The sequence below is a fragment of the Equus przewalskii genome, chromosome 9, assembly GCF_037783145.1.
Source record: "Equus przewalskii isolate Varuska chromosome 9, EquPr2, whole genome shotgun sequence".
Taxonomy (NCBI): domain Eukaryota; kingdom Metazoa; phylum Chordata; class Mammalia; order Perissodactyla; family Equidae; genus Equus; species Equus przewalskii.
In genome coordinates this window covers 27,413,509-27,439,398 of record NC_091839.1, presented here as the reverse complement: position 1 = coordinate 27,439,398, position 25,890 = coordinate 27,413,509, and the positions used below count along the sequence as shown (strand labels likewise).

At 57.4% G+C, this 25,890-nt stretch overlaps 2 protein-coding genes across 2 annotated transcripts; both read left to right on the top strand.

The window, feature by feature from the left end:
- Positions 1 to 205: 205 nt before the first annotated feature.
- Positions 206 to 25,164, top strand: LOC103567808 (transcription initiation factor TFIID subunit 4). The gene is made up of 7 exons (XM_070632445.1): positions 206 to 294; positions 1,803 to 1,861; positions 3,597 to 3,679; positions 4,462 to 4,546; positions 4,827 to 5,010; positions 9,999 to 10,292; positions 23,915 to 25,164. Exons 1-7 carry the CDS (start codon positions 206 to 208, stop codon positions 24,582 to 24,584), a joined length of 1,464 nt encoding a protein of 487 aa, XP_070488546.1. The 3' UTR covers positions 24,585 to 25,164.
- On the top strand, positions 16,729 to 21,098 carry ZNF837 (zinc finger protein 837). The gene is given in 8 exon segments (XM_070558849.1): positions 16,729 to 17,262; positions 18,761 to 18,860; positions 19,336 to 19,686; positions 19,688 to 20,343; positions 20,346 to 20,458; positions 20,460 to 20,612; positions 20,615 to 20,724; positions 20,726 to 21,098. Coding segments are annotated over 8 exon segments (1,731 nt in total). The 5' UTR covers positions 16,729 to 17,255; the 3' UTR covers positions 20,967 to 21,098.
- Positions 25,165 to 25,890: the final 726 nt, after the last annotated feature.

Genomic DNA, 25,890 nt, shown 5'->3' with positions numbered 1-25,890 from the left:
GCGTTAATCGTGGGTCCCTTTCCCCCACACTCGCACGCCCGCGGCGGCTGCAGGCCTGAGCTTCCAAGCGGGACCCTTTCCCGCTTGACCCCTCCCTTCAGCCCATGCCGGAGTCCCTCCCATTGTCTCTCCACGACCCCCGCATCTCCTGTACCGTCATCGCAGGCGGGGAGGTGTGGGGGTCGGGGTGCAGGGGGTCAGCACGATGGTGGGTGCCCTGCCCACTCTGCAGCCCTACCCAGTGACCCCGGCGGCCAGCCTGGAGAGCATGTGCCAGCCCTTCGCATACCTCTGGTGCTTAATAATCCTAGACCCTGGAGCTGAGCTGGGACGTGCACTCCACCCATGGGTTTCCCAGAGGCCACAATCTCTGTGGCCACACACCGATGCTGGCCAGCAGGATGGCATGAGGGGGCATCTGGCGGAGCTGGTCTCCAGGGCCCCTTGGGGCTCCCCATGTCCTGGTGCCCACTTCACCCTCCAGGGGCGTGTTTCTCCTACACAGACCCCAAGGGGCCCAGCCAGTTGACCCAGGTGGTCCTCCATGGTCCCCAGCAGCTCCACTTGCCCACCCTCTGGGCGTGCAAAAAGCAGGTGCTGAGCGGCCGCGTTGTTTGTTGCTGACTGACAGTAAAGGCTCACCCATGCCCTGACCCCAATTCCAGGAGCAGTTCAGACCAGAGACTCTGGGTCCCCTTGGACTGTCGTCAGTCACAGCTCATGCTCAGGACACAGACCCTGAAGCTGACCTGGGCAGGAGGTTAGACGGGCTCAGTCTCCAGTGGGGGCACAGAAGCTGTACCTTGAGGCCAAGGCCCCTGGCCCCCGCAGCCCATGGCCCTTACCCCTGCCCTCCACCCTGATAAGTGCAGGGTAGCATCCTCGGGCTTCCCACTGGGGTCTGAGGGCTTGGGAAGGGACTAACTGGGCTCCTCCTTGGTCCTGGGGAGGCCCTAGGGAGACGCTGACTGGGAGGAAGCAGGGAATAGGCAGAGGCATCTGTCGCCCCCACATTCAGCAGGATCCCGAGGGGGGCCCCCCTAACCCAGCTTCTTTCTCCTCAGGAACTGACAGGGGCCCACCCCTCTGAACCTCAGTTTCTCCCTTCAGTGTGAAAATGAGAACAGAATCAGACAAGGCCAGTTTGGAGCCTGTGGCCTGGCCACTTGTGGTGGCTTGATAGTGGACATCTTTATAGACCTCACAAGTGTGACCTCCCCCCATGCCCTGGAGGGCAGGATGGAGGTCCACCAGTAAAGCCTCATGGGGTGGAGGATGGGGGGCTACTTTGCATAGCTAAGATTCACACAGCATCTGCCAATCCTGGGGTAGCCCAGCCTCTCCAGGTCCCCAGGACACAGGGATGAGATCTGTCTGACCCTGTACGTCTAGGGCTGTTGGCACTGTGTTTTTCAGGGTGAAGGGTGGAAAGTTTCTGCAGGGCGCCCCCCCCCCTCACTTTCTGGTGCATCACGTCTACCCTGAGCTGACCAGCCCTGGCCCAGGCTCCCCACCTCCCAGAAGGCACCCCATGGGCCCCACCAGACTACATCTCCACTGTCCAGGCAGATGCCTCTCCTGTCTGCCCGTCTGTTAGCTGGTCTTGCTATCAGCTGGCCTCCTGTCCTCCTCACACTTGTTCCTCACTGCTCTTAGTAGCATCTGGGATGTCCATTGAAAATGCCAACCTGGTTCTCATCCAGTTTGAAATGTGCTAGGTTTGGATCTACCCAATTGCCTTCCAGAGCCAGGCCAGGCCTGCTTCTGCCCAAGTCCCAAGTCTGGTCTTGTGCCCATGGCAGGTCCATCATGGTCCACCCTGACCCAGCCACCATCTGCTCCCATGGGATGCTGGCCTGTGGTAGGTTGAATGGTGGCCCCTGAAATGATATGTCCACATCCCAATCCTTGGGCCCTGTGAAAGTGACTTTATTTGAAAAGAGTCTTTGCAGCTGTAATTAAGGATCTGAAAATGAGATCATCCTGGAGTACCTGGGTGGGCCCTAAATCTAATAGCAGTATCTTTATAGGAAGAAGAAGACACTTGGGGCCGGCCCAGTGGCGCAGCGGTTAAGTGTGCACATTCCACTTGGGCAGCCCGGGGTTCGCCAGTTCAGATCCCGGGTGCAGACATGGCGCCACTTGACAGGCCATGCTGTGGTAGGCGTCCCACATATAAAGTAGAGAAAGATGGGCATGGATGTTAGCTCAGGGCCAGTCTTCCTCAGCAAAAAGAGGAGGGTTGGTAGCAGTTAGCTCAGAGCTAATCTTCCTCAAAAAAGAAAAAGAAGACACAACACAGAGAAGCCACGTGAAGACAGGTAGAGATTGGAGTGATGCGGCCACAAGGCAAGGAATACCTGGAGCCATCAGAAGCTGGAAGAGGCAGGGAAGCCTTCTCCCCTAGAGCCTTCCAGAGGTAGCATGGACCTGCAGACACCTTGATTTCAGACTTCTGGTCTCCAGATCCGTGAGAAAATAAGTTACTGTTGTTTTCAGACACCAAGTTTGTGGTGATTTGCTACAGTAGCCTCAGGAAATAATACATCCCAGATACCCTCAAGACTCTCTCCCTCATCTTGATCTTTGCTTTCATGTCACTTTTTTGGTGAGGCTCTTCCTGACCATCCATGGTGACAGTCTATGATGCCACCCCTGCACTCTCTGCCTTGTTCCCTGGCCGTCTCCTCTGCCCTGTCGGTCTGGCTGCTCTGTGAGGGTGGAGTCTGTCTGGCTTGTTCCTTGCTGTGTCCTCAGCTGCAAGTGCTGAACCTGCTCACAGTGTCTGCTCACAAGTAACTTGAATAAACAATGGGTGGGTGTGTGGGCCAGACCTCCCTAGTCCCTCATAGGACTTGCTGCTCCCACTCTGCACTTTAGGCAGACACAAGTGGCAGGGCCTCCCTCCTCCACCACACACCAATTCCAGACTCAGAACATTTAGTCATGCTGTCTTCTGTTCAGAAGACCTCCTTACCACAGTCTGCCCCTCTTCCTGGCCACCTGCTAACTAAGGTCAGCCCTGGAAAGCCCCTCCTTGACCCCAGGCAGGCACTAGGAGTCTAGGAATCAGATCACTTAGTCTTCAGAACTTTATAAGATGGGCACTCCGTTTTACAGATAGTCACAGAGGCCCAGAGAGGTGAAGTAACTTGCCCAGTGTCACACAGCAAAAGGGGGCAGAGTTGGGTTTCTAAGGCAGTTGGCCCCAGAGCCTGGCCTCACCTGTCCTGGCTGGCCTCTCCTCCCTCTCTGCATCGTGTCTCCATCAGTTTCAGGGATCCTTGCACGTACAAAGTGCCCAAGAAATATTTGCTCAATGAACCAATGAGTTCAGTCAACTCTAGGCTTTCCCACTGGATCTGGCATGACCCAGAGAGGGACTCTCCCTGCCCCTTAGGCGCCTCCCTCTTCAGAGAAAAGTCTGCTCAGGAGGGACCATGTAATTACCGAGGAGGGGCTAGTCTTGATTCCAAGCCTGCTTGAGTAAAGGAACAAGTAAATGAACACACAACAAACATATTCATTGCTCCTCCAACTCCCTCAGGACTGTCTCTCCTGTCAGACTGTTTCCTACTCCCACGGCTCCTTGGCAGATGACAAGTTCATCTTTCCCCCTGCCCTGGGCCTCCCACTGCCCTGGCCGCTGACCAGAATGTCTCAAGATGGGCTCACAGAGGTGAGTGGATTGGCCAGGGTGCTTGTTACAGCAGTGGGAATTCTGGACCTCAAGGCAGGACCTGCTGGGTGACCTAGCCTAAGCCCCTTCCCCAAACTCAATTTGCTCAGCTGTCAGTTGGGACCACATGTACAGGGTGGCTCTGCAGAATTGGGGTGGGGGCAACAGGGCAGAATGTGTAGGGCTGGGGTGGCAATGCTGGATCAGATCCAGACCTGTCCCCTCACTTGCAGCACTTGGGGAAAGAATAGAGCTGAGGAACTGGGTTGAGTTTGGGAACCTTGGAACATGGTCTTAATAGGGGGTCTCAGGGGCTTGGATTAAGGATAAACCCAGAAACATATTTTGGAAATCCACATATCCAGAATTAGTCGGTGTAGAATCTCAGATTTTGGAGACCAGATATATGAATTCAGAACAGTCTCAGACACGGATTCCCGGTGGCTGCAGTTTGGTGGTGTCAGGCACAAATTGGGGGAGAAACGGGGACCTGGTCTTGGGTGGGGGACTCCAAGGCCTTAACTGCAGGGAAAAGAGGGACCTGGATTTGGGGGCACCCGGAAGCAGGAATTGGAGACTGGAAACCAATATTGGGGAAACTCGGAGACATGAACTGGGGGAGAAGCAGGCATCGGATTTCGCAGAACTAGAGACGGGAATTTAGGAAGTTACAGGTGACGGAACCGGGAGGACCCGACCATTGGGACTTTGGAGGGGTCTAAGGTCAAAGCGCAAACTTTTGCGGGGCTCTCAGGCTGAACCCCGTCCGGCACGTTGTCCAGAGGGACAGCGTGGACCCGGACCGGAAGCCCCGCCCTCCCCTGGGACGACCAATCACCAGCGTCCAAGTGATGGGAAGGCGGGACGGTGCGAGGCGTCTCCAAGGCAATGGCGAATCGCATGAAGGCTCCGCTTTACCCGGAAGCCGAAGTCTCCGCCCCACGCCCCCGGTGAAACCCGGAAAGGGGGCAGGTTTGGCGGTCGTCATGGTAACCAGGACGCTCACTCAGGCCCAGACGAGATCGCCTGTTCCTCTCCTGGCTCGGTTCTCCGCGGCAGAACCTCCCGGCTTAGAGTCCGGATCGGAGCCGGCGGAACTCCATTTCCCTGAAGCCCCCGCGCTGGCCTTTCCTACCGGTTCCTTCAGACCCGAAAGGAGGCGGAAGAAAGGCGCTGCGTCCCGCCCTCCTCTGGCGGTCACTGACGGGGGAAAGGGTCTCTGGACGCCGCGCCGGCCTGGAGAACCATCGAGACGGCAGTCCTCCGGGCGCCCAGAGCAGCCCACTCAGGGCTCCGCTGAGGGACGAGCGGCTGGACTCCCCGCAGCTCAGGTCTGGGCGGAGCCGCGAAGGGATCGGTTAGTCGGTTCCGGAGCGGAGGGGCGCGGGGTGGTACTCTGGCCGGCCCGGGAGTGGACTGCGGCCTAGCAGGGCAGCCTGCCGGGCCAGCGCCGCGTCGGAGCCTCTGTCCGAGGCCGTTGAGAGGGCCGGCGAGAGCCCCGGAGGAGGCCTCCCATCCTCAGGTCTGGGGTAGGCGCGGGGCTCGCGGGGCTCGCGGGGCGGGAGAGGCGTCGGGACGAAGCCGAGGCCTTGGCCGCTTCGCGGACGGCCGCCCAGAGGCCGGCCGCACGGGCTGAGCCAGGAGGCGAGGCTTTCCTGCCTGGCCTCAGTTTCCCCATCTGCAAGCGCCTCCTGGGGGGTTGTGGCTCTCGTCTCTCTCCGGGTGGCCCCTTATCTGCCTCTGAAGCCTTGCGGTGACTCTGGGTGCTAAAAGTTGCAGATTCCTGGACACCCGAGGGCTGAGCATTGGGCCCACGCCTGGCTTCCTCTCTCTGAGTCCCCGCTTCCCCGCCTGTCAAATGGGCGGGGTGCCGCCGCCTTGCAGACTTGGCCGAGGACTGACTCAGTCCGTGTCTGGGTCTTAGCTCAGGGCCGGGCGGTGCCCAGCGAGCGCTCAGAAGTTGTGGCTGCTTTCTTTTTTCTTTTTCTTTTTTTTTTAAATTGAGTTAATGATAGGTTACAATCTTGTGAAATTTCAGTTGTACATTAATGTTTGTCATTCGTGTTGTAGGTGCACCACTTCACCCTTTGTCCCCACCCCCCACCCCACCTTTCCCCTGGTATCCACTAAACTGTTCTCTTAGTGTTGTGGCTGCTTTCTGATTTGTAAAATGGGCTGTCCGTTCTGCAGACTTTTCCGGAGCTCTACTGTGTGCCAGGCTGCAGATGCTGCCCAGACATCCCTAGCTTTTGTAGCTCCCCAGCTGAAGCTCCGGTTAGTATAGAGCTTTGCCCAAATCCCGTTCTGCACACACGGCCTGATGAAATGGTATGGGGTAGTTTGTTACTCGGCAATAGATAACGCAGCCCAGGTGTTAGGACAAGGAGGTCGTTCAAATGTTGTAACAGCAAAAACGTGATGCCTTCGGATTTTATGTCTTTTCCCAAATGTAATACCTACTTATTGGAGAAAATGCAGGAAAGGTATGATCACAGAGATGTAGAGAGAGATGGCCTATATCCCCAGAAGCACCCAGAGGCAGCCACCTTGAGCTGTATACCAGAAATATTTCTCCTGTGGGCTCTCTTTTGCATCCTTTAACCGCTTGGCAACTTCAGTTCCCCCAGGGGTCTGCATAGAGGCTGAATGGGGAGGGATAGGCAAGAGGCCTCTGGGCCAGGGTCATTAGGATGAGGAGGAGGGGCAGACAGATAGCGACCTTGCTAAGTGACTAGCCCCCTGACCCTGGCTGGCTGTCACAAGGGGCAAGGCTATCTCCGGGGTTTCCAGGGAAGTATGAATATGGGGCTCTACCTTAGGTGGGGATGTGTGAGGCTCCTTGTGTCTGGGAGTCGGGCACAGCCATGGGGCTTCAGACACTCCTTAACCCTGCAGAAATTTAGAGATTCAAGCTGGGCCCCAAAGAGGAAAATGTTTGTCCTTACATGGCAACCAGGGGGAGCCTGTAAAAACCCAAGTCAGATTTCATCCCTCCCCTGCTCAAAACCCTCTGTGGCTCCCTGCATCACTCACAGGAAAAGACGAAGTCCGCACCATGGCCTGCTAGCCCCACAAGATATAGCCCCATTACCCTCCTCTCCCTTCTCTCCCCTATGCTCCACCCCAGCCACACAAGCCTCCTCAGGGACTTTGCACCTGCTGTTCCTCACCTCACATGCTCTTCCCCAGAAAGCCCCATGGCTCACTCCCTCCCCTCCTCAGGTATTCCCTTGAATTCTGCCTTCTCCTTGAGGCCTCGACTGACCACTCTATTTATTTATTGTAATTTTTTTTTCTTTTTGAGGAAGATTAGCCCTGAGCTAACTACTGCCAATCCTCCTCTTTTTGCTGAGGAAGACTGGCCCTGAGCTAACATCCAGGCCCATCTTCCTCTACTTTATACTTGGGATGCCTATCACAGCATGGCGTTTGCCAAGCGGTGCCATGTCCGCACCTGGGATCCGAACCGGCAAACCCCGGGCCGCAGAGAAGTGGAATGTGCGAACTTAACCGCTGTGCCACCGGGCCGGCCCCTATTGTAATTTTTAAATTGAGATATTAGTCACCCAGCATAAAACTGTTTCAAAGTATATAATTCAATGTTTTTGGTATTTTCACAAAGTTGTTCAACCATCACCACTGTCTATTTCCAGAACATTTTCATCACCCCAAAAAGAAACCCCATACCCATTAGCAGTCACTCCCATTTCCCCCTTCCTCCAGCCCCTGGCAACGACTACTCTACTTTCTGAATGGATCTGCCTATTCTGGACATTGTATAGAAAGGAAATCATAGGATATGTAGCCTTTTATGACTGGCTTTTTTCACTTAACTCCAAGCCCAGTCCCACTTTGCCCAAATGATGACCTTTGCCTCTTGCATGTGGCACCTGTACTTCTCAGTTTTCTTTTTTAAAAAAAAAAAAAAAAGATTGGCACCTGAGGGCTGGCCCTGCGGCCGAGTGGTTAGGTTCCTGCGCTCCGCTTCAGTGGCCCAGGGTTTTGCCGATTCTGATCCTAGCGTGGGCATGGTACCGCTCATCAGGCCATGCTGAGGCAGCATCCCACATGCCACATCTAGAAGGACCCACAACTGAAAATATGCAACTATGTACCTGGGGGCTTTGGGGAGAAAAAGGAAAAATAAAATCTTTAAAAAAAAAAAAAAAAAGATTGGCACCTGAGCTAACAACTGTTGCCAATTTTTTTTTTCCATTTTTCTCCCCAAATCCCCCCAGTACGTAGTTGTATATTTTTTAGTTGTGGTGGGTGCTTCTAGTTGTGGCATGTGGGACACTGCCTCAACGTGGCATGACAAGTGGTGCCATGTCCGCGCCCAGGATCTGAACCAGCGAAACCCTGGGCAGGCGAATCAGAGTGCATGAACTTAACCATTTGGCCACGGGGCCAGCCCCTCTTGATTTTCTTTACACCAGGGTTTCTTCACCTGAGCACTGCTGACATTTTGTCATGGGGTGGGGGTGGGGCTGCCCTGTGCATTTTAGGATGTTTAGCAGCATCCCTGGCCTCCACCTAATGATGCCAGTAGAACCCCCATCCCTATGTGTAACAACAAAAGTGTTGCCAAACATTGTCAAGTGTTCTCCAGAGCACAGAATCTCTCCCTGGTTGAGAACCACTGATTAACATCTACTCATTTGTTTTTGCTTAGATCCATTTATTAATAAGGAAACTTGACAGCCTCAACCAAAACATAAAGCTAGCCAGAAAAAGAAGAGAACTCCAGGTGTAAATACCTGGACAGACCACTGTGGTTAAACTGTGCTTGACAATGTTGAAGGCAGAGGCTCTGGGCCTGAGGCATGCCCTCGCTCTGGCAAAAGGGAGACAGGTCAGAGCTGGAAAATGAGAGACCTCCCAGTGCCTCATGGAGACTGTGTTCGTTTTCTACTTGCTGCTTAACAAATTACCACAGACTTAGTGGTTTAAGACAATACACATTTATTATCTCACAGTTCTGGAGGTCAGAAGTCCAAAGTGAGTCTTAGGGGTAAAATCAGGTGTAGGCAGGGCTGCATTCCTTCTGAAGGCTCCAATGAAGAATCTGTTCCATGCCTTTTGCAGCTTCTGGAGGCTACTCTCATTCCATTTCTTGTGGCCACATCACTCTGACCTCTGTTTCTGTCATAACATCTCCTTCTCTGACTCTGGCTCTCAGCCTCCCTCTTATAAAAACCATTGTGATTAGATTTAGGGCCCACCTGGATAATCCAGGATAATCTCCCTATCTCATAATCTTTGATCACATTTGCAAAGTCTCTTTTGCCATATGAGGTAACATTCACAGGCTCTGGGGATTAGGGTGTGGACATCTTTGGGGTCCACTATTCTGTCTACCCCACACATCCACTGGACTCAACCCTGGTCAGCAGCAGTTCCCATCATAGGCCTGGCACAGCCACCAAGGGCTAGCATTGGATGTGGCTTGTCCGATGAGCAGTCTAGAAGTATGTCCAGGGCAGGTGGTGAAGAGGATGGCTCAGAGGGAGGCAGAGGGCAGCAGGGGGCTAGTGGTCAGACAGGCGAGAAAGGACAGTGGAGAGGAGGGGAGGAAGCAAGCCTGGAGAGGCAAAGAGGTGACCCCTGACCACCCCACTCACTAAGCTGCCTGCCTTCAGCTCCTGCTGAAATTCCTTTCTTTATGTCTCTCCCCTTTTTACAGCTTTCAAGACTCTTGAAATTTGGCCGCGCCATCCAGGATGCCTCAGCTGCTGCGGTTTGCTTTCATGGCTCCTGACACCATTTCTCCTCCTGGGAACTGCCAGCCTCTCCATTTCTCCTCGACTCTTCCAGATCCTGCAGCCAGGACTCTGAGTTGGAGGGTGGCTACAGGATGGAGGCTCCAGCCTAGGACACTGAGCCCGAAGAGTCCCTGAGGCTGATTCCCAATGAGCTGTCCCAGGCGCTCAGGAGAGGCCTGAGGTGGAGTGAGGCCCCTTGCAGAGGACAGAGCTGCGAGACTCTCCTTTCAGGAGGGAGACCTGTGTGGAGGGGTGACAGATGGCAGGACGACTTCCCCAGGGTGCAGGCTTCTAGGGCTGCAGCCTTGGCTTGAGTCCCAGTCCAGGGACCTGACAATTCATGGGAGCTAGATTCCTTCTGTGAGAGCCCCACTTCCTCTCCGGGCCCCTGCATGACCAACGGTCTTGCTCCTGAAGCCCCCTATGTATGACCAGTGAGTATAGTGAGGTGCTTCTCCGGCGCTCCTCCCAGTATTAGCCCTGGGGGGGCAGGGGGACACTTAGGGAACAGGCTTCTGTAAAAGCGAGGAGGGCCGGCAGACCCACAGACCCTGAAGCCACCCCCCATCTAGACAAGCCTCCCACACCGGGACCAGCCTTCAGTTGGGGGGCCAGCCTTCGGTCGGTGCTCCAGCCTCCTCCCGTGCAAGCCCGCGCCGCCCCCCCACCCCCACCCCGCGCCTGCCCCCAGGGCAACAAGGCCTTTGTGTCGTGGGCAGGCCTGTGACTGCACCAGATAATTCACTCCATGGAGAGGCCCTTTCTGTGCACCCAGAGCTGAAAGTCCTTTTGCAAGAGCTGGAAGCTCTTCCGGCAGGCTGTGTACTCAGGCATGAGAAGTCTCGATTTTGGTAAGCCTCGTTGAGGGACCCAGCAGTGAGAAGCCCCAGGGAGTGCCCTGAGGCTTCAGCCAGTGATAGAACCTCCTCAGGCACTGGGCACCCGCACAGAGAGCCAGGAGCTGCACTCCCTCTGCGGCACCTGGCAGGGCCATCAGGGTAGGCACACGGGCAGGCGACCTCCAAGTGCCCTTCCACCACCGCTCCAACCTCATTGAGCATGGTAAGCCCCACACAGGCCTTCAAACCACGTCCTGACTTTGTCCCTGGACAGGGAGACAGAGCCCGAGGCAGGGTGTTTGGTCTCCAGACATCCATGGGATGGAGACGGAGTGAACAGCCCCAGTGCCCCTGAGATGCAGAGTGGAGCAGACAGGTGGGGCTGGCACCCTGGATGGCTGAATGCAATACATGAGCCAGACGGGCTAGCAAAATTAGAAGTGTCTGTGTGGGGCAGGAGCCACTGAATAGATGGGCACAAGATGAGGAAATGGGAGTAAATGGGAGGGAGGCCTGCCCAGGAGACCAAGCAGGGTTGGCCTCATCTTTGGGGCTGGGGGGCCGTGGTTCTCCAACCGGATGCACGTATTAGAATCAGCTGTGGGGCTCTGACACCCACTGCTCGAGCCTTATTCCCAGAGATTCCGATTTCAGCGGCTGGCGCGAAGCCCGCTTGCCCGGACATTTCAGAGCCAGCCAAGGGTTTCCCACCCCTCATTCTTCCGCACTAGCGAGGCTGGGAATGGCAGGACTTCCCGAAGTCTGACTGGGAGTGATGACTGTCAGTCATCGTCACGGCCAATCACTCGCCTTGCTGGGTCGGTCGGGGAGGCCGACTCCCTGGCGCTGACGCAAGTCTGGGTCCCGCCTACTGAGCGTAGCCTGCTCCAGTTGCTATAACAACCGGGAGTCCTGGCGTGACCAGGGAGCCGGGCAGGGCCGGACTACGTTTCCCAGCAGCCCCCGTGAGTGCTCCCGCCGTCCCATGCAGGGAAACCTAATCCTCAGTGCTACGGCGGCCCGGAAGAGGAGGGAGGAAGGTTCTGCGATGCGTGTGGGGCAGGGACTAGGGGACCCGTGCGGGTCGCCTCAGGGAGTAAGTGGCGCTCTGCACGTACCCGTGACCCCACTCTGCGAGGCGGGGCCGCCATACCCCTGTTCCCTCCTAAGCCCTGCGCGCTGGGTCCGGGACGGAGGCCTCACCCGCGCTCTTCCCGTCCGTTGCTCGGGGTCCGGGCTGGCCAACGGCGCGTCGGGGCTTCGGTTCCGAGCGCGTCTGTCTGCTCTGGCTCTGGCTCCCGCGTCGCCCATCCTGAGTGTGGAGACTCAGGCCCGAGGGGAGGCGCGAGGCCCCGAGCCGCCGTTGCGCGTCCCAGGATCGAGTCCGTCTGCCCGCGGCCGCCTCGGCTCCCTGCTACCTCGGGCCTCGCCCCCGGCCCTTGCGGTTGCCGGTTTCTTTCCCCGTCGGGACACGGTGGCCCCTCCGCCTCCCTCAGTCCCAGTTCCAGAGTCGCGTCCCCTCCAGACGCCCGCGAAGCCGCTGCGCGCTGGCTGTTCTGTTGTCCTTCGCACTGAATGTCCGGCGTAGAATAGGACGGCCGGGCTGGGGTCTCTGGCCCTGGGGCTGTCGTGGAGGAGGGGTCGGGGGGGTGTGCTGTGACCCAGACAGGTGGAGCCACCCTGTGCTCTCCACACCTCCAAGCTGCCCTCTTGTCAGTCTCAGTGGGCCTGTCCAAGCTCTGAGGACATTCAGCCGCAGTCACCTCTTCCCACGTGCTGTTGCCGGGGGTTTTGCAGCGCTCAGTCCCGCTAGCTGCCCGAAGATGGCTGCTCCGTGTCCTAGTCCCATCCACCTGCAGCTCCGCAGACAGTGAGGAGGCTGGGCGAGCACTTAGGGTGCAGGGGTGCTCACCCAGATGATGGGAAGTCACTGTCAACACCTGGGACAGCTGCAGTGCAGGGTCAGGGACAGGCTCCCAGCCTCAGATCCCGGGTCCATGACTGGAAGGTCACCCAGGTGCGGGTAGGGTAGTTTGATAGCACAGGCTGGGAGCAGGGCGAGAGAGGCAGAGAGAAGCAGCCATGGTCTGCAGCTTCCACCTGCTGTGTCTCATGCTGCAAATGGGCAGAGGAACCACCTGTGGGAGTGGGGTGTCTGGGGACATTTCTCCCAGAGATGCCCTGTGCAGATGGCTAACGGGTGCCCCTCAGCCCCAGACTCCTGTGAGTTCAGGGTCTCTCCTGCCAGGTCAGGACCACTGCTGCTTCCTGTGACCGCCCAGTCTTCCCTGACCCTCTGTCTAGGCACTGAGCAGTCCTCTGACTGCATCAGCAGGGATCAGGAGAGTCCCCCATGCAACCCACCCATCCTATCAGCGGTGCTGGACCAGTCTCTGTGTCACTTTCCTGTGGCTGCTTTAGCAAATTACTGCCAACAGAAATTTCTTCTCTTTTGGTTCTGAAGGCCAGAAGTCTGAAATCAAGGTGTCGGCAGGGCCACACTCTCTGAAGGCTCTGAGGCAGGTGCCATCCCATGCACCTGTCCTAGCTTCTGGTGGTTCCAGGCATTCCTTGGCCTGTGGCTGCGTCACTCCTGTCTTGCCCTCTTCCTCCTCTCTCTGCCTCCCTCTTATAAGGATACCTGTCATTGGATTTAGGGCCCATCTAGGGAATCCAGGATGATCTCATCTCAAGATCCTTCACTACATCTGCAAATACTCTTCCCAAATAAGGTCATATTCACAGGTTCTAGGGGTTAGGGTATGGACGTATCTTTTGGGGGGTAGGGGCATCGTTCAATCCATTACGGCTTTCTTCAGGGGAACTTGCCCAGTCCTGCATGACTTAATGCCCTAGGCCATCCATCCTCTGGCCTGTCCACTGATTCCATGGTAACTGGCTATCCTGGGTTGGCCAGGCTGTCCCCCTCAGGTGTCTTCTCCCACTCTGGTGGGTCCTTGGCCTCTGGGTCCCTGGGGGTCCAGGAGGTCATGCTGGATGCTGGCCTGGGGTGTTGCTCTGGCTGCCAGCTGTTGTGCAAAGTGAGGCAAAAGGCCAGCAGACATGACCCTGCGGAGGCAGTATTTACTGGAAGCGCTGGGGCAAGAGCATGGCAGGTGCCCAAGTCCTACTGTCTCTCCCACCTGGAACACAGCCACCTGGTGTCATGTCAGCGGGACCTGGATCCCGGCTATGGGGCTTCTGGGATGCACAGTTGTAGAAGCCCTTGTCTTTCCCCAGGCATCCTGCACAGAAATCTGGGCACCTGCTCTCCTGCTGCTGAGCACCCATTGTGGGGCCCCCTCCTCTGTGTGAGGGGCTGGAGTTCACCCTGGGGCTATGGTTGCTTGAGGAAGCAGGAGGTGACAGGGTTCCCACATCAGTGCTCATGTCTAGAGAGCCCCTTCTTTCCTTGTGGGAACCTCAGATCCCAGCCTGGTAGTGTGCCCGGAGTGATCCCCTTAGTAGGGAGTCCTGGCAGCTTTTGCGGCAGCTCTGCAGTTGGCCCCCACAGGGTCACCCTGGCCTCTCAGAAGCAGACCAAGGAATTCTGCAAAACCTGCAGTACACAGAGGCAGAGGCTCAGGGGTGCAGGGGAGGCTGGTGAGGTGGGCGGGATGGGTCTGCTCTGTACTGCTCTCTGTGGCTGGCAGACACCCACCAGAGGGTGAAGCCCATGCCTGAGAGTCAGAGCTGAATTCCATGGACAGTGGTGGGGAGCCAGTGGGCAGCCTGGGTGTGGAGGAGGACAGGGCTCTGTGGTCAGACAGACAGCGGTGGAAGTTCCCGAGCTGTGTCCTCCCTGAGTCTTGCCCTTGCCCATTCCCATCTGTAAATCGTGATGGCAGTGCCCTGGGTCTTGGGACATCATAAGGCAGCACCCTGTGCCCCAGCATGCTGCCCAGTATTCCCAGCTGGTGTGTCCAGCTTCCCACAAAGAGTTTTCTTCTTGAGATGAGTAGACTAAGAGACATCTTGTTAAAGAAAAGTCTGTGCTCTGGGGGAGAATGCTGTCAACCCGGAGGTTAAGCTTCTGATGTGAAAAGTCTGCTTGATGTGCAGTGTGCAGTCAGCTTGGCCATGTGTGAGAAGTTAATGTTTTATTTTTACCTAACAATTTTGAAGACCTTGTTTTTCTTATTACAAAAGTATTGTGTAAAAAACACACACATACCTCCATCCCACACAGTACTGTCCCTGTGGCTGGGGCTCAGGTGACATCCTGGATGTTCCTGGGTGGGCTTGTGAGGCTACCCTGGGGCAGACACCTGGGCATGCCCAAGGCAGGAACACTTTGTGTCATGGGTGCGTCCCCTTTTTTTGAGATACAATTCACATAAATGAGCCATTTTAAAGTGTACAATTCAGGTTGGTTTTTAGTATACTTTTTAGTTTTTAATATGTTCACTATGTTGTGAAACCATCACCTCTGTCTAACTCCAGAACATTTCCATCACCCCAAAATGAAACTCTGTACTCATTAAAGCAAAATTACTCCCCATTCTTCCTCCTCTCAGCCCTTGGCAACCGCTGATCTCCGCTTTGTCTTTATGGATTTGCCTATTCTGGACTTTTCATATAAATGGAATTATACAATATGTGGTCTTTGTGTCTGGCTTCTTTCACTGAGCATAATGTTGTCCAAGGTCCCACCATGTATCAGTACTTCATGCCTTTTTGTTGCTGAGTAATATCCCATTGTATGGCTAGACCACATTTTGTTATCCATTCATCAGCTGATGGACGTTTGGGTTGTTTCCTCCTTTATTGTGATTAGTGCTGCTATGAACATTGGTGTACACGTTTTTGCTTGAACGCCTGTTTTCATTCCTTTGGGTGGATCCCTCACAGTGGAATTGCTGCATTGTGCAGTCACTCCGTGTTTCACCTTTTGTGGAACCGCCAGGCTGTTTTCCACAGCTAGCTGCATCATTTTACATTTCCACCAGCCATGTGGGATTGCGTTCTGCACTTGCCTTTTCTCTGCCAGGTCTTTGTACCCATCTGTCCTGGTTAAGGCAAACTGAATGTGGAGAGTGCTGGATGGGGCTACCACTTCACCCGCAGCAAGGGTGGCACGACAGGGCTTACTTCCAACACCTTGCTGGTCCCAGTGTGCAAGTGACACTTTTTGAAACCTGGACCCCTTAGCTTGTCTGCTTTATTTTACAGCAAGCTCCACATTCTAAAGAAAGCATGGCCCTTGGCCTCCCCCAGGCAGGGCCTTTGAGGACCCCTTAGGAGTCATGGTCACTGAGCCTGGCTCCATCAGCCCTGGGCATGGTCTCTGTTGTAGGTTAGACTCATATCGATCTGCTGTTGGGATGGTCAGTGCTGGTGGGCAGGTGGGGCCCACAGCTGCTTGGTCCTCAGCATGCCCATGTCGTTCCCCACTCCTGTTCTTGGGACGCTGCACAGTCAGTATCTCAGAGCGGACAGGCAGAAACACAAACACAGGGTAGGTTAGCAGCCAGTCCGCCTCCCATCTGGAAAGAATATCCTCAGACTCAAAGCCACAGGTGTTTGGGAAAGAGAGGCTTCCCTCTCACATTCTCCTCCTGGTTCATGTGGTGAAGAGTCACTCGGTTAAGGGTACACACATGCCAGTGTTCAGTGTCACACAGATGTTCTCACACTTTCTTGCAGAAGTCCCTCACCCTAGGGCCTCCGAGCACTCCCCCTTGGTCTCGAGCTCCAGCTGGCTAATTTGCCAGGTGGAACAACCAAGGCACAAAATGGCAGTTGCCACAGTGGGGAAAAATGTTGGATTTCCAAGGAAGTAGCCCTGCTCAGTGGCACCATCAAGGATCAGTGCTCTCGTGGTCCTGGACGCAGCTTCATGAAGTCTTAGTTAACCCAGGCCCTGTGTGGCTTTGAGGTGCCAATGGGGAGGAGCGGCCTCACCTATCCTGGGTCAAAGGCCAGTCTCACACAGGCCTGGAGGGCACAGGAGGCTTGTGCAATGATCACTGCGATGGGAGTGAGGGCTGTTTGAGAAACCTCAGGTCCTGGTGGGGTCCTGCCCTTACTGTCACACTTGCATCTTTAAGAGCATACCCCAGACCAGTTACTTGCTGAACACATGACCCAACAAGCCACCTTTTTTTCCCTTCTCCCCAAAGCCCCCCCAGTGCATAGTTGTATATTCTAGTTGTAGGTCCTTCTGGCTCTGCTATGTGGGACACCGCCTCAGCACAGCCTGATGAGCAGTGCCATGTCCATGCCCAGGATGTGAACCAGTGAAACCCTGGGCCACTGAAGCTGAGCATGCGAACTTAACCACTTGGCCACGGGGCCGGCCCCCAAACAGGCCACCTTTAACGCAGGCCCTTCAGCTTCTCATGCTCTGGCAGGTGGGCTCCTGAAGAGCAGAGCAGTGACGACTGAGCTGCTTCTATGGCCCCTCACTATCTGCAGGACGTGTCTAACTCTGTGTTTTCCCCCTTAGTCAATTAGGTGTGTCTCATTTCCACTCAAACACGTTTGCTGCCAGAGTGCTGACTGTGATGCATTTCTGCCATTGTGGTTATGATGTCCAAGGGCGAAACCATCCTCCAGAGACAGTTGACAGCAGCATCCTGAGGAGAACTACGTCCACTCACTCTGAAGTGTCTTTGGCTGGAAACCTGGAGAGAGTCTTGGTTAAATGCTTCCTGATTCCTTTTAGTTCCTGATCAAGTTACTTCAGGCTGCTGGGTGGCCCTGGGCAACTGCTTGTTAGAAATTTGCAAAATGGGTGGAAAAGTGACAGTGTGTCAAGGAAGAGTTGGAGCAAGCAATTTCACTGAGTCAACTCAGGCTTCTGGAATGCTTGATAAAGGAATCTGCCTTCCACAGAAGAGGGAACACAGAGCTCACGGGGAACCTGAACCTTGTGCTCAGTGAGGCAGGATTTACTGTGGTCACATATTCGTTGCCTGAGGCTGTGCTGCACAGATCTTTGTTCTTGTTGCTCATAGCCACAAAGGGCAAGGAATGACAGGTACTGCCAAGGCTACTTGGTTGTTTAAACAATCAGATTTTATTGATAAAGGGGAACAGAACGAGGAGCGGGGAAGCAAACAACAAATCAGTACTTACTACATCCACACCATAATAAACCTGGAAGTTCCACTAGTTGGTATGGCGGGTGGGAGTGCCAATTGTCCGGGTCTGAGGCAAAGTATCCTCTCCACAGTGAAACTCCTAATTGTTCTATGCCTGTGACTCCCTTTTATCCTAATGTTTTTTGGGTTCTGACTCACGGTTTTAGACATTTAGATACTTTGAGTTATTTCTCCTTGTTCCCACAGATGGGATGTTTTTATCTTTTTGTTCTCACGGATGGGATGTTTTAATAGTCTGGTCAGGTGCCCGTGGGGGTGGCCAGCCCAGACAAGGAACATGACGCAGGACATTTTCTTATTAACTTGTGCCTTGGGGTCAGGGTTGAAGTGGCCATCTCCGGCTCCGAGCCCAGACACATTCTTTTATGTAGGCCCAAGATCCCAGTGTCCCTGGAGGGTGGGGAGGTCAATGAACTCTGTACAGTTCTGGAAGTAACAAGAACCTAGGGAAAATTCCCATTCTTATGTGTCAGCTCTTTAATAGGTCAGTTGTCAGTGACGGTCATTGATCAGTAACCTGATCGACATGCAAGTCCTCTTCCTCCTCCTTTCCATTTTCTAGGCACCAGGTGAGCCTTCTTGTTCTGACCCCTCTGTGCATATTGGCCGCACTTCAGAGTCACCCTCTCTGCTCTGCATGTTGCATCCATGCCCCAAATGGGACCATTCTGAGCTGAATGTGTGTCCTTCAAGATTCCAGGCTAAACATTTATAGTTTGTTTCACCTGAATGGCATCTTGATGAGTATACTGTGTTTTCCCAGTAAATTGTATAAAGAGCTTGGAAGAAACCACTGTGGTAGACAGCATCATGCCCCCTTCCTTGAAAGATGTGTACATGGGGGTCCCCTGATCCTGCGAATGTTACTTCACATGGCAGAAGGGACGATGAGGTGTGATTGAGGATCTTGCTATGGGTGGTTATCCTGGGTTCTTTGGGGAGCCCAGTGTCATCACAGTGACTTTATTTAAGAAAGGGCAGGAGGCTCAGAGTCTAAGAAGGAGATGTGATGACTCAAGCAGAGAGTGAGACATCTGGTGTTTCACTGCTGGCTTTGAAGATGGAAGACAGGGCCGTGAGACAGGTAGCTGGCATCTGGAAGCTGGAAAGGGCAAGCAAATGGATCCTGCCTTTGAGCCTCCAGGAGGAAGCCATGCGGCTGAAACCTTGATTTAGGACTTGTGACCTCCAGAACTCTGAGATGCATTGGCTTTGCTCTCAGCCACTAAATTTTCAGTAATTTGTTACAGCAGCAACAGGAAACTAATAATGGCCATGGTGGAACTGGAAATAGTAGGAGCAGGGATAAGGCCTTCATGGGGTTGGCTCATGCTGGAATGATCGGGGCCCACGCTCAGCTGTTTACTTTTACAGTTATCATACCCATTTTATGGATGAGGCTGCCAGACCTGAGAGCTAAGTTTGCCTGGGAGAAGTGGGGAGACGCAGACCTGGTGTCCAGCCGTGCTGCCAGGTGAGTCCCATCTCACACTTCCCAGAAGAGCTGGCTGATGGCAAGTGAATGGGGCTGGGCCAGGCCAAGGTAGGGAGGCAGGAGGGCATGCTGCTGGGAGGCTAGTGCTCAGAAGTGGAGGAAGTATTCTGGGGAGTGGACAGCTGAGCAATTGGGGTGTCTCTGTTGTTTGGGGGAGGGGGCCACTGAGGTCCCAAGCCAGGGGTGATGGTGCTCCAGCAACGGGTGAGGAGAGATGATGCTGGGGAGCAGAGAGAGTCAGGGAAGCTGTTCTCTGGGGCCTTGGTGGTGGCCTAGGGTGTGGCTGAGAGTAGGGGCAGGAGGCCCCAGGGTTCTCATTGCCCATGTCATTTCTTGTCCCCTTTCCCTGGGCTGCGGAGAGCTGGGGCCACCCAGTAGGCATCAGTCCTGGCACGGTTCTCCACTTCTCCCCTCCTGGGAACTGCCAACCTCCAATTCTCCTCTACTCTTCCAGATCCTACAGCCAGGACACCGTGTTGGGGGCTGGCCCCAGGATGGAGGCTTAGGCCCAGAACTCTGGGTAGGGGGGCATCCCCAAGGCAGATCCCCAGGGAGCCAACAGGGACCAGGAGGAGAGGCCCAAGGCAGAGTTGAGGCCCTCGGAAGAGGACAAAGCCAAGAGACACCTGTCTCAGGAAGGAGATGTGCGTGGAGGGACAGCGGGTGGCAGGACGACTACCCCGGGTGGGGGCTCCCCGAGCTGGGGCCTTGGTGTGAGCTCCAGCCCAGGGACTCTTCAGAGTGAGGGAACTGGACCCCTGGTGTAAGAGCGGTGTGCCTCCACCTCCTCTCAGGACCCTGACCTGGTTGCAGGCTGGGGAGGACCCCTGTCAGTGCCCAGCGGGTGCCAGGGCCTCCAACCATAACTCCTGTCTGATGTGGCATCACAGAGCATCCCCTGGGGAGAAGCCCCCAGTATGTGACCACTGTGGAGGCCAAGCGCCGCTCTGGAGCTCCCCTCAGGCTCAGCTGTGTGGGGTCCACACAGACTATCCACCCTGTGAACAGCGCACAGATGCCCAAACCTTCCCTAGGACCCCGAAGCCGACCCCCCTCCAGCAGAGACCCTTGGTGGAGCGTGTGTGCCGGTGCGGCAAGGTCTTTGCCTGGAGGGCCCCACTAGCCCCGCAGGAGCTGATGCAGGAGGCCAAGGAGTGCCGCCCGTGTGCCGGGTGCAGAAAGCGCTTCGGCCCCAACGAGCAGCAGCAGGTGGGCGAGGGCCCCTCGATGTGTCCCCAGGGCGGCCAGGCCTCGAGTCCTCGCCCCAGGGCCCTGGCCCAGCGGCTGTACGCGTGCGATGAGTGTGGCAGGGCCTTCACGCGCACGTCGAGCCTGCTGCAGCACGAGCGCATCTACACGGGCGAGCGGCCCTACGAGTGCTGCGAGTGCGACCAGGCCTTTGTGCGCTGCTTCGGCCTCTACCGCCACCGGAGGACGCACTCGGCCGAGCGCCGCGGCCCGGCCCGCGGAGGGCCTTCCTGCTGGGGTGTCCGCCCTGCGGGGACTGTGGTGAGGGGGCCCCGCGGCCCCCACGGGCGCCCGTGGCCGGGGAGAAGCTGTACGAGTGCGCCGAGTGCGGCCAAGCCCTTCGGCCTGTTCTCGCACCTCGTGGAGCACCGACGCGTGCACAAGGGCAAGAAGCCGTACACGTGCCCCGAGTGCAGCAAGGCCTTCAACCAGCGCTCGAACCTGAGCCGGCACCAGCGCACGCACAGCAGCGCCAAGCCCTACGCGCGTGCGCGCTGTGCGAGAAGGCCTTCAAGGGCCGCTTGGGGCTGCTGCAGCACCAGCGCGCGCACACGGACCAGCGGCCCTACGGCTGCCCCAAGTGCGGTAAGGACTTCCGAGCTGCGCCAACACGAGCGCCTGCCCTCAGGCGAGAGGCCCTTCATTTGTGCCGCCTGTGGCAAAGCCTTCGTGTGCAACTGCAGCCTGGTCCCCCACCGGCGCACGCACACGAGCGAGTGGCCCTACGCGTGCAGCGAGTGTGGCCGTGCATTCAGCCAGGGCTCCAACCTCAACGAGCACCGGAGGCGGCACGCGGGCGGCGGGGCACCTCTCCCGCGAACCTCTCCGACGTGTTGAGCGCTATTAAACCTCACTCTGTACGCACCGCGTCCACCAGTTCCCGCACACTGGAGTGCCACTCGACCCTCTCCAACCGGGCGCATAGCATCCGATTCAGGCGGGATGGAGCACTGACGTGCCCCAGAGGCTGGGTCACTATCGCAGGAGTCTGTCCCTCTGCGTCCCGCGGGAGGCACTACCGCGCCCGCTGGGACGTGGGGAAGCGAGATAAAGTGACTCCCCAGGGGCACAGCCAGAACATGGAGGAGATATGGTTCGAACCCAGGACCTCTCCCTGCCCCTTCCTGGGGGCTTCAGTAGCCCTTGGTGGCCTCAGGCGTTTGCACACCCTCTAGTGTAGCTGGGCCCCCGCCTCCTCCCTGAGATCTTGGAGATGCCTCCCTGGGCTTTGGGAGAGAGACTTTTCACGCCGCCTGACCCTCACGGAGGCCAACGGCCTGAGCTTGAGGGGCGGGGCCTCAGCCTGCCCGACCCCTGGGCGGCTATGTAGTCGTCACAGAGCGGGGGAGCCCCCGTTGTGGGGGAGGTGAGATTCCAGGGCAGCCTTGGCCTGGTCTGTGATTGGCAGATGGGGGCGTCCTCATGTTATGTCCAAGCCATGTGGTTCTGCCCGCGCTGGTCTCTTGGCAGGAGTCCAGGTTAGACTCTGCGGCGTGGGGGGCATCAAGGAAGGAGACCCAGAGGTGCGGCCACAACTCCTAGGAGGGAATCCGGGGCAGACCTGGAACAGCATGTTTCTCTCCTACCTGTATGTTTGGTTTTATATGTATGTGATTCCAATTTCCCCCATTCCATCCTCCACATGTCCCAAAGTGACATTCACACGGCTCTCCACTCCAGAAGCCAATATTTGCACTTACTACAGGCCAGGCACCATGCTCGGCACTCTGCCCTTAATCGCCCCATTTGATCTGCGCCCTAACTGGGAGGGCAGGGACGCCTCTCCCCCCAAATCACGGAGGCCACGTGGCCCAGCCAGAGGCGCCTAGAGGGAGGGCAGAGCTGGCTTCAGCACCAAGTCCTTCAGAGTCTGGGCCTCGATGCTTCCAATGGGGTTCCCAAGCGTGGCCTTGGATTCTGCAGCAAAGCCCCGGCAAGCCACCCTTCACTCTGTGTCTCCCATTCCTGAGCTCCTGTCTCTTGGGAAGGGGAAGATGCAAAGGCCTCTTGGGGTAACAAAGCTGTTGGCTCTCCATTCTTGGGCATGGCCTGCAGGACACCATTGCAGCCGTTTATTGTGTACCTGGCCCAGGTGATCCTCATGATGCTGTGCGGATGGGTGCCGTCCCATGTCCCAGATGTAGGAGGCTCTCCATGGGGTGGGGACTGCATGCTTCATCTGTCCTTGCCAAGTTCACACCATGAAAAGCCCCTCCTGAGGACAGAGAGGGAGTCAGATGGGTGCTCAAAACTCCCAGCTCAGGCCACAGGGAAGAGGTCAGCGTGGAAAACCAGTCCCAGCAGCCCCGTGGGAATTCACCCTGGGAGAGTCTTACCTAATAGTGTCCTCTGCTTTCAACAGCCCCCACAGGCCCAGGTCTTGGTTAATCCAGGACTCACTCACCCAGGGCTTAAATCCCCCTTCTCTGGGGAAAACCATCCTCCCTGAGGCAGGCCCAGCCCAGAGTCCTCTCTCCAGGTGGTCTCCTTGAAGCCTTCCCCAGCCTTGAGATGAGGGAGAGCGGTCCCTTCCCTACCCACAGGGTAGGACCCAGTCACCCAGTACTCTTTCCACAGAAATCTCCCAAGACACAGCTCTCCTGGCCACTTCGCCTCCACCCTGGGATGGGGGCTAAAGTCACAAAGTTGGCGCTCACCAGCCTCTTTGCAAGTCCTGCAGAAATGAAAACACAGGCCCCGACCGTTCTATGCTCAGCATTTTGGGACCCATTTTAACTTTCTCGTATACTGGTGAACGTCAGCAAAGTCATGCTGGGCAGACACCCTGGGCAATGCAGGAATGTGAGGAAGGCTACAGCCTCCACCACGTTTTACACCTGAGAGCTCATTCCAGAGAGCAGCGCTGTGGGGCCAGTATGGGAGGTCATTCCAGAGACAGTGGAAGTCTCTCCCTCTCACGCAGCCAGTGTGGGAGCACCTCAGGCAAAAATGGAACCTTTTTTCTCACATCGTGGGTTCAGGCAGCTGGCCCAGCCTGGTTGGACCCAGACAGAAGCCTGATGTGCTCTAACCTGGCTGGGCTGCCTGTTGGGTGGAGGAGACTGCCGAGGGGTCAGGGTAGGGGTGAGGTGGGCCAGGAAGACAGACACAGCCAGGGTTTGGGTCTGATGGTCACCTCAAGCCTCCTGGGGTGGAGGAAGTTCACATCCAGTGTTTCCACAAGTGGCCAGGGCCATCTTCATCCTCACAAACAGGTGTCCCCACCTCCCTGGTGCTTGGCGACCCCAGTGTGGAGCAAGGAGGTGAGGGTGAGGCCCTGGAGCTGCCCTGTGTGGAGAGGGAGATGGAGGCCCCGAGCGGGGCTGGTGCGGGTGAGGAGGGCCGCGCTTGAGCCTTTGCACAGTCCTGGCACCCACACTCCCACCTACAGCACCTCCTGCAGGGTCAGGTGTGGGGATGTGTGAGTGGCACCATCTCGGCCTGCATAGAGGTCTTGCAGCCTGCCCCATCCCAGGCCGGGCTACCAACACCCAACAGGGCTGGCATCTGACTCAGAGTCAGCCTCAGATGCTTCCTCTAGGGGGAAATTGGAGCATCTGCAGCCCCACCTGCCTGGTTTCCCTGTTCCAGGCTGAAGAGGGGACACCGGCCTCCAAGGCCAACTCAGAGAAAGTTGGGGGTGGTGGCCTGCTGTCCCTCCATCCAGCCGGCCCTTGCCCCGGGTCCCCCACGATCCAGTCTCTCCTGGAACCCGCGGGCCCCTCTGCTCCACTCTTTAGTGTTTTTTGGGTTCTCTCAGACATTTGCTTTCTCTCCCACTTCAGCTCTCAGAGGCAACGTGGAGTGCCCAGGACGGTGGGCCCAGCAGGTGGTTCCAGGGAAAAGCACGCCGCCTGGAGTGTGCCAAAGACTGACGCCAGAGGCCCCTTCCCGGGAGCCGTGTCTGGAGACCTGGGGGCCTGGCAAGACCCGGCAGAGGCCCCGAGGGAGGCCGAGGAGGGTCGGCAGCAGCATGCCACGCTGGAGGCAACAGCAGGCCAGGGGACCCCCGGAGGGGAGCCGGAGCCCCCAGGCTGTGGGACGGCGGGGGCCAGGCCCCAGGTATCCGAGGGAACCTTGCAGCGAGCCCCTCGCCTCTCGCCAGGCGGCCTGGCTGCCCGTGCGCTGAGTCGGGCAAGGCCTTCAGCCAGCGCTCGAACCTGCTCAGCTACCAGCGCATCCACTCGGGCGCCAAGCCCTTCGCCTGCGCCGTGTGCGGCAAGGCCTGCGTGCGCAACTTGGAGCTCGCGAGCCACCGGCACACGCAGACGGGCGAGCGGCCCTACGCGTGCGGGGAGTGTGGGAAGCCCTTCAGCCATCGCTCCAACCTCCCCGAGCACCGGAAACGGCACGCGGGCGGCGGCGCGCCCTGACCAGGGCCGGCCCGTGCGGGAGGTGGTGAGGCTGGGTCAGCCCGGTGGCCGCGGGGCTCAAAACCCAGCAGCCAGTGGGTGAGGATGTGCAACGCTCCGCCGTTGTGAGCGGTGCGTGCCGGAGCGCAGGCGGGCAGCGCCTGTGGGAGCCGAGGATCGTGGCTGGGAAAACAGAATTGCGACCGCAGCCCCACCGGGGACCCCCGGGGCCAGGCTGGGGACACGTGGGATGGGGAGGTGGTTCACGGGGCGAAGGCAGTGAATTTCGGTCCTGAGAGGGGTGCACACGTGCAAAGACGAGTGATAATTGAGGGCTCCTGCAGGCGTGTTGGTTTCATCCAGGAACCGGTGACATTGACATCCGAGACCCAGTCCCCGGCTCCCCAGGAGTGAGGGCCGATGTGAGTCCCCGCCCCTGCCTCCCCACCACCGGAGCGGGGTCCGGGGTTGCACACGACTTTAGTCTTCAACCAAGGGCCGGAAGGTCAGAAACCTTGCTCTGGGGACCCAGGCGGGCAGCAGGAGGCAAAGGGGAGGTGTCGGGGTGGTCCTGCCATCTTCAGCTCTCAGCTGCTTCCCCCGCTAGCCCCTGCCCGGTTCTCTCCTCCACAGTTGTGGCCAAGAGTTCGTTTTAAAAAGATAAATCTGGGCAGCTTGAAACACTTGTGGCTTCTGTGGATCCAGTGTCACGTCCACATGCCTCGGGGGAGCACAGTCCCCACGTCGTCCCCTTGCTCGTGACCCCAGCACCCCTGCTTTCCTCTGCCGGGAGGCGCACAGGCAGCCCGCACGCAGACCGGCGCGGGGATTGGAGACACGACGCCGGCAGTGGGGGTACCAGCGCGCGATGGCGTGCCGCAGGAAGGCCTTTGCGGAAGGAGGGGCGAGGGGGACACCTTCCTGGGCTCAGGGGGCGACGTAGGGCGGGGCGAGGCCGCAGCGCAGGCCCCGCGGGCCTGATGGGCCTCGGCATTCCAGCCGCGCTCCCAGCTGCCAGCTCCCACGCCCGGCGGGAAGCAGATTCCCACCTGCGCTTGTGCCTTCCGGGTGGATGCCCCGCTCACTCCGCGCGCGAGCCGCGGTTCACAGGCCCCTGCCCGGGTCCTGGACTCCTGTCTCTGCGTCCTGCCCCCGCCCCTCGGCTGCTAACGCAGCACTGTCCTCGCTGAGCGGTGCGCTCCCGCTCTGTCTAGCACCCTCGCTGGGCCCTCTGGAGGTGGAGGTCCGTCTCTGTGGGGGGGACCGCCCCCAGCACGCTCACTCCAAGAAGGCCGCCTCCCTGGCCTGGCCCCCGACGCCCCTGCTCGCTTCCCAGGCTGGGATTGCCTGGGCCTGCGCCGCTCTGTGCTCTGGGGTCTCCCCTGGAGTCGGTGTGCTTCTCAGTCTTG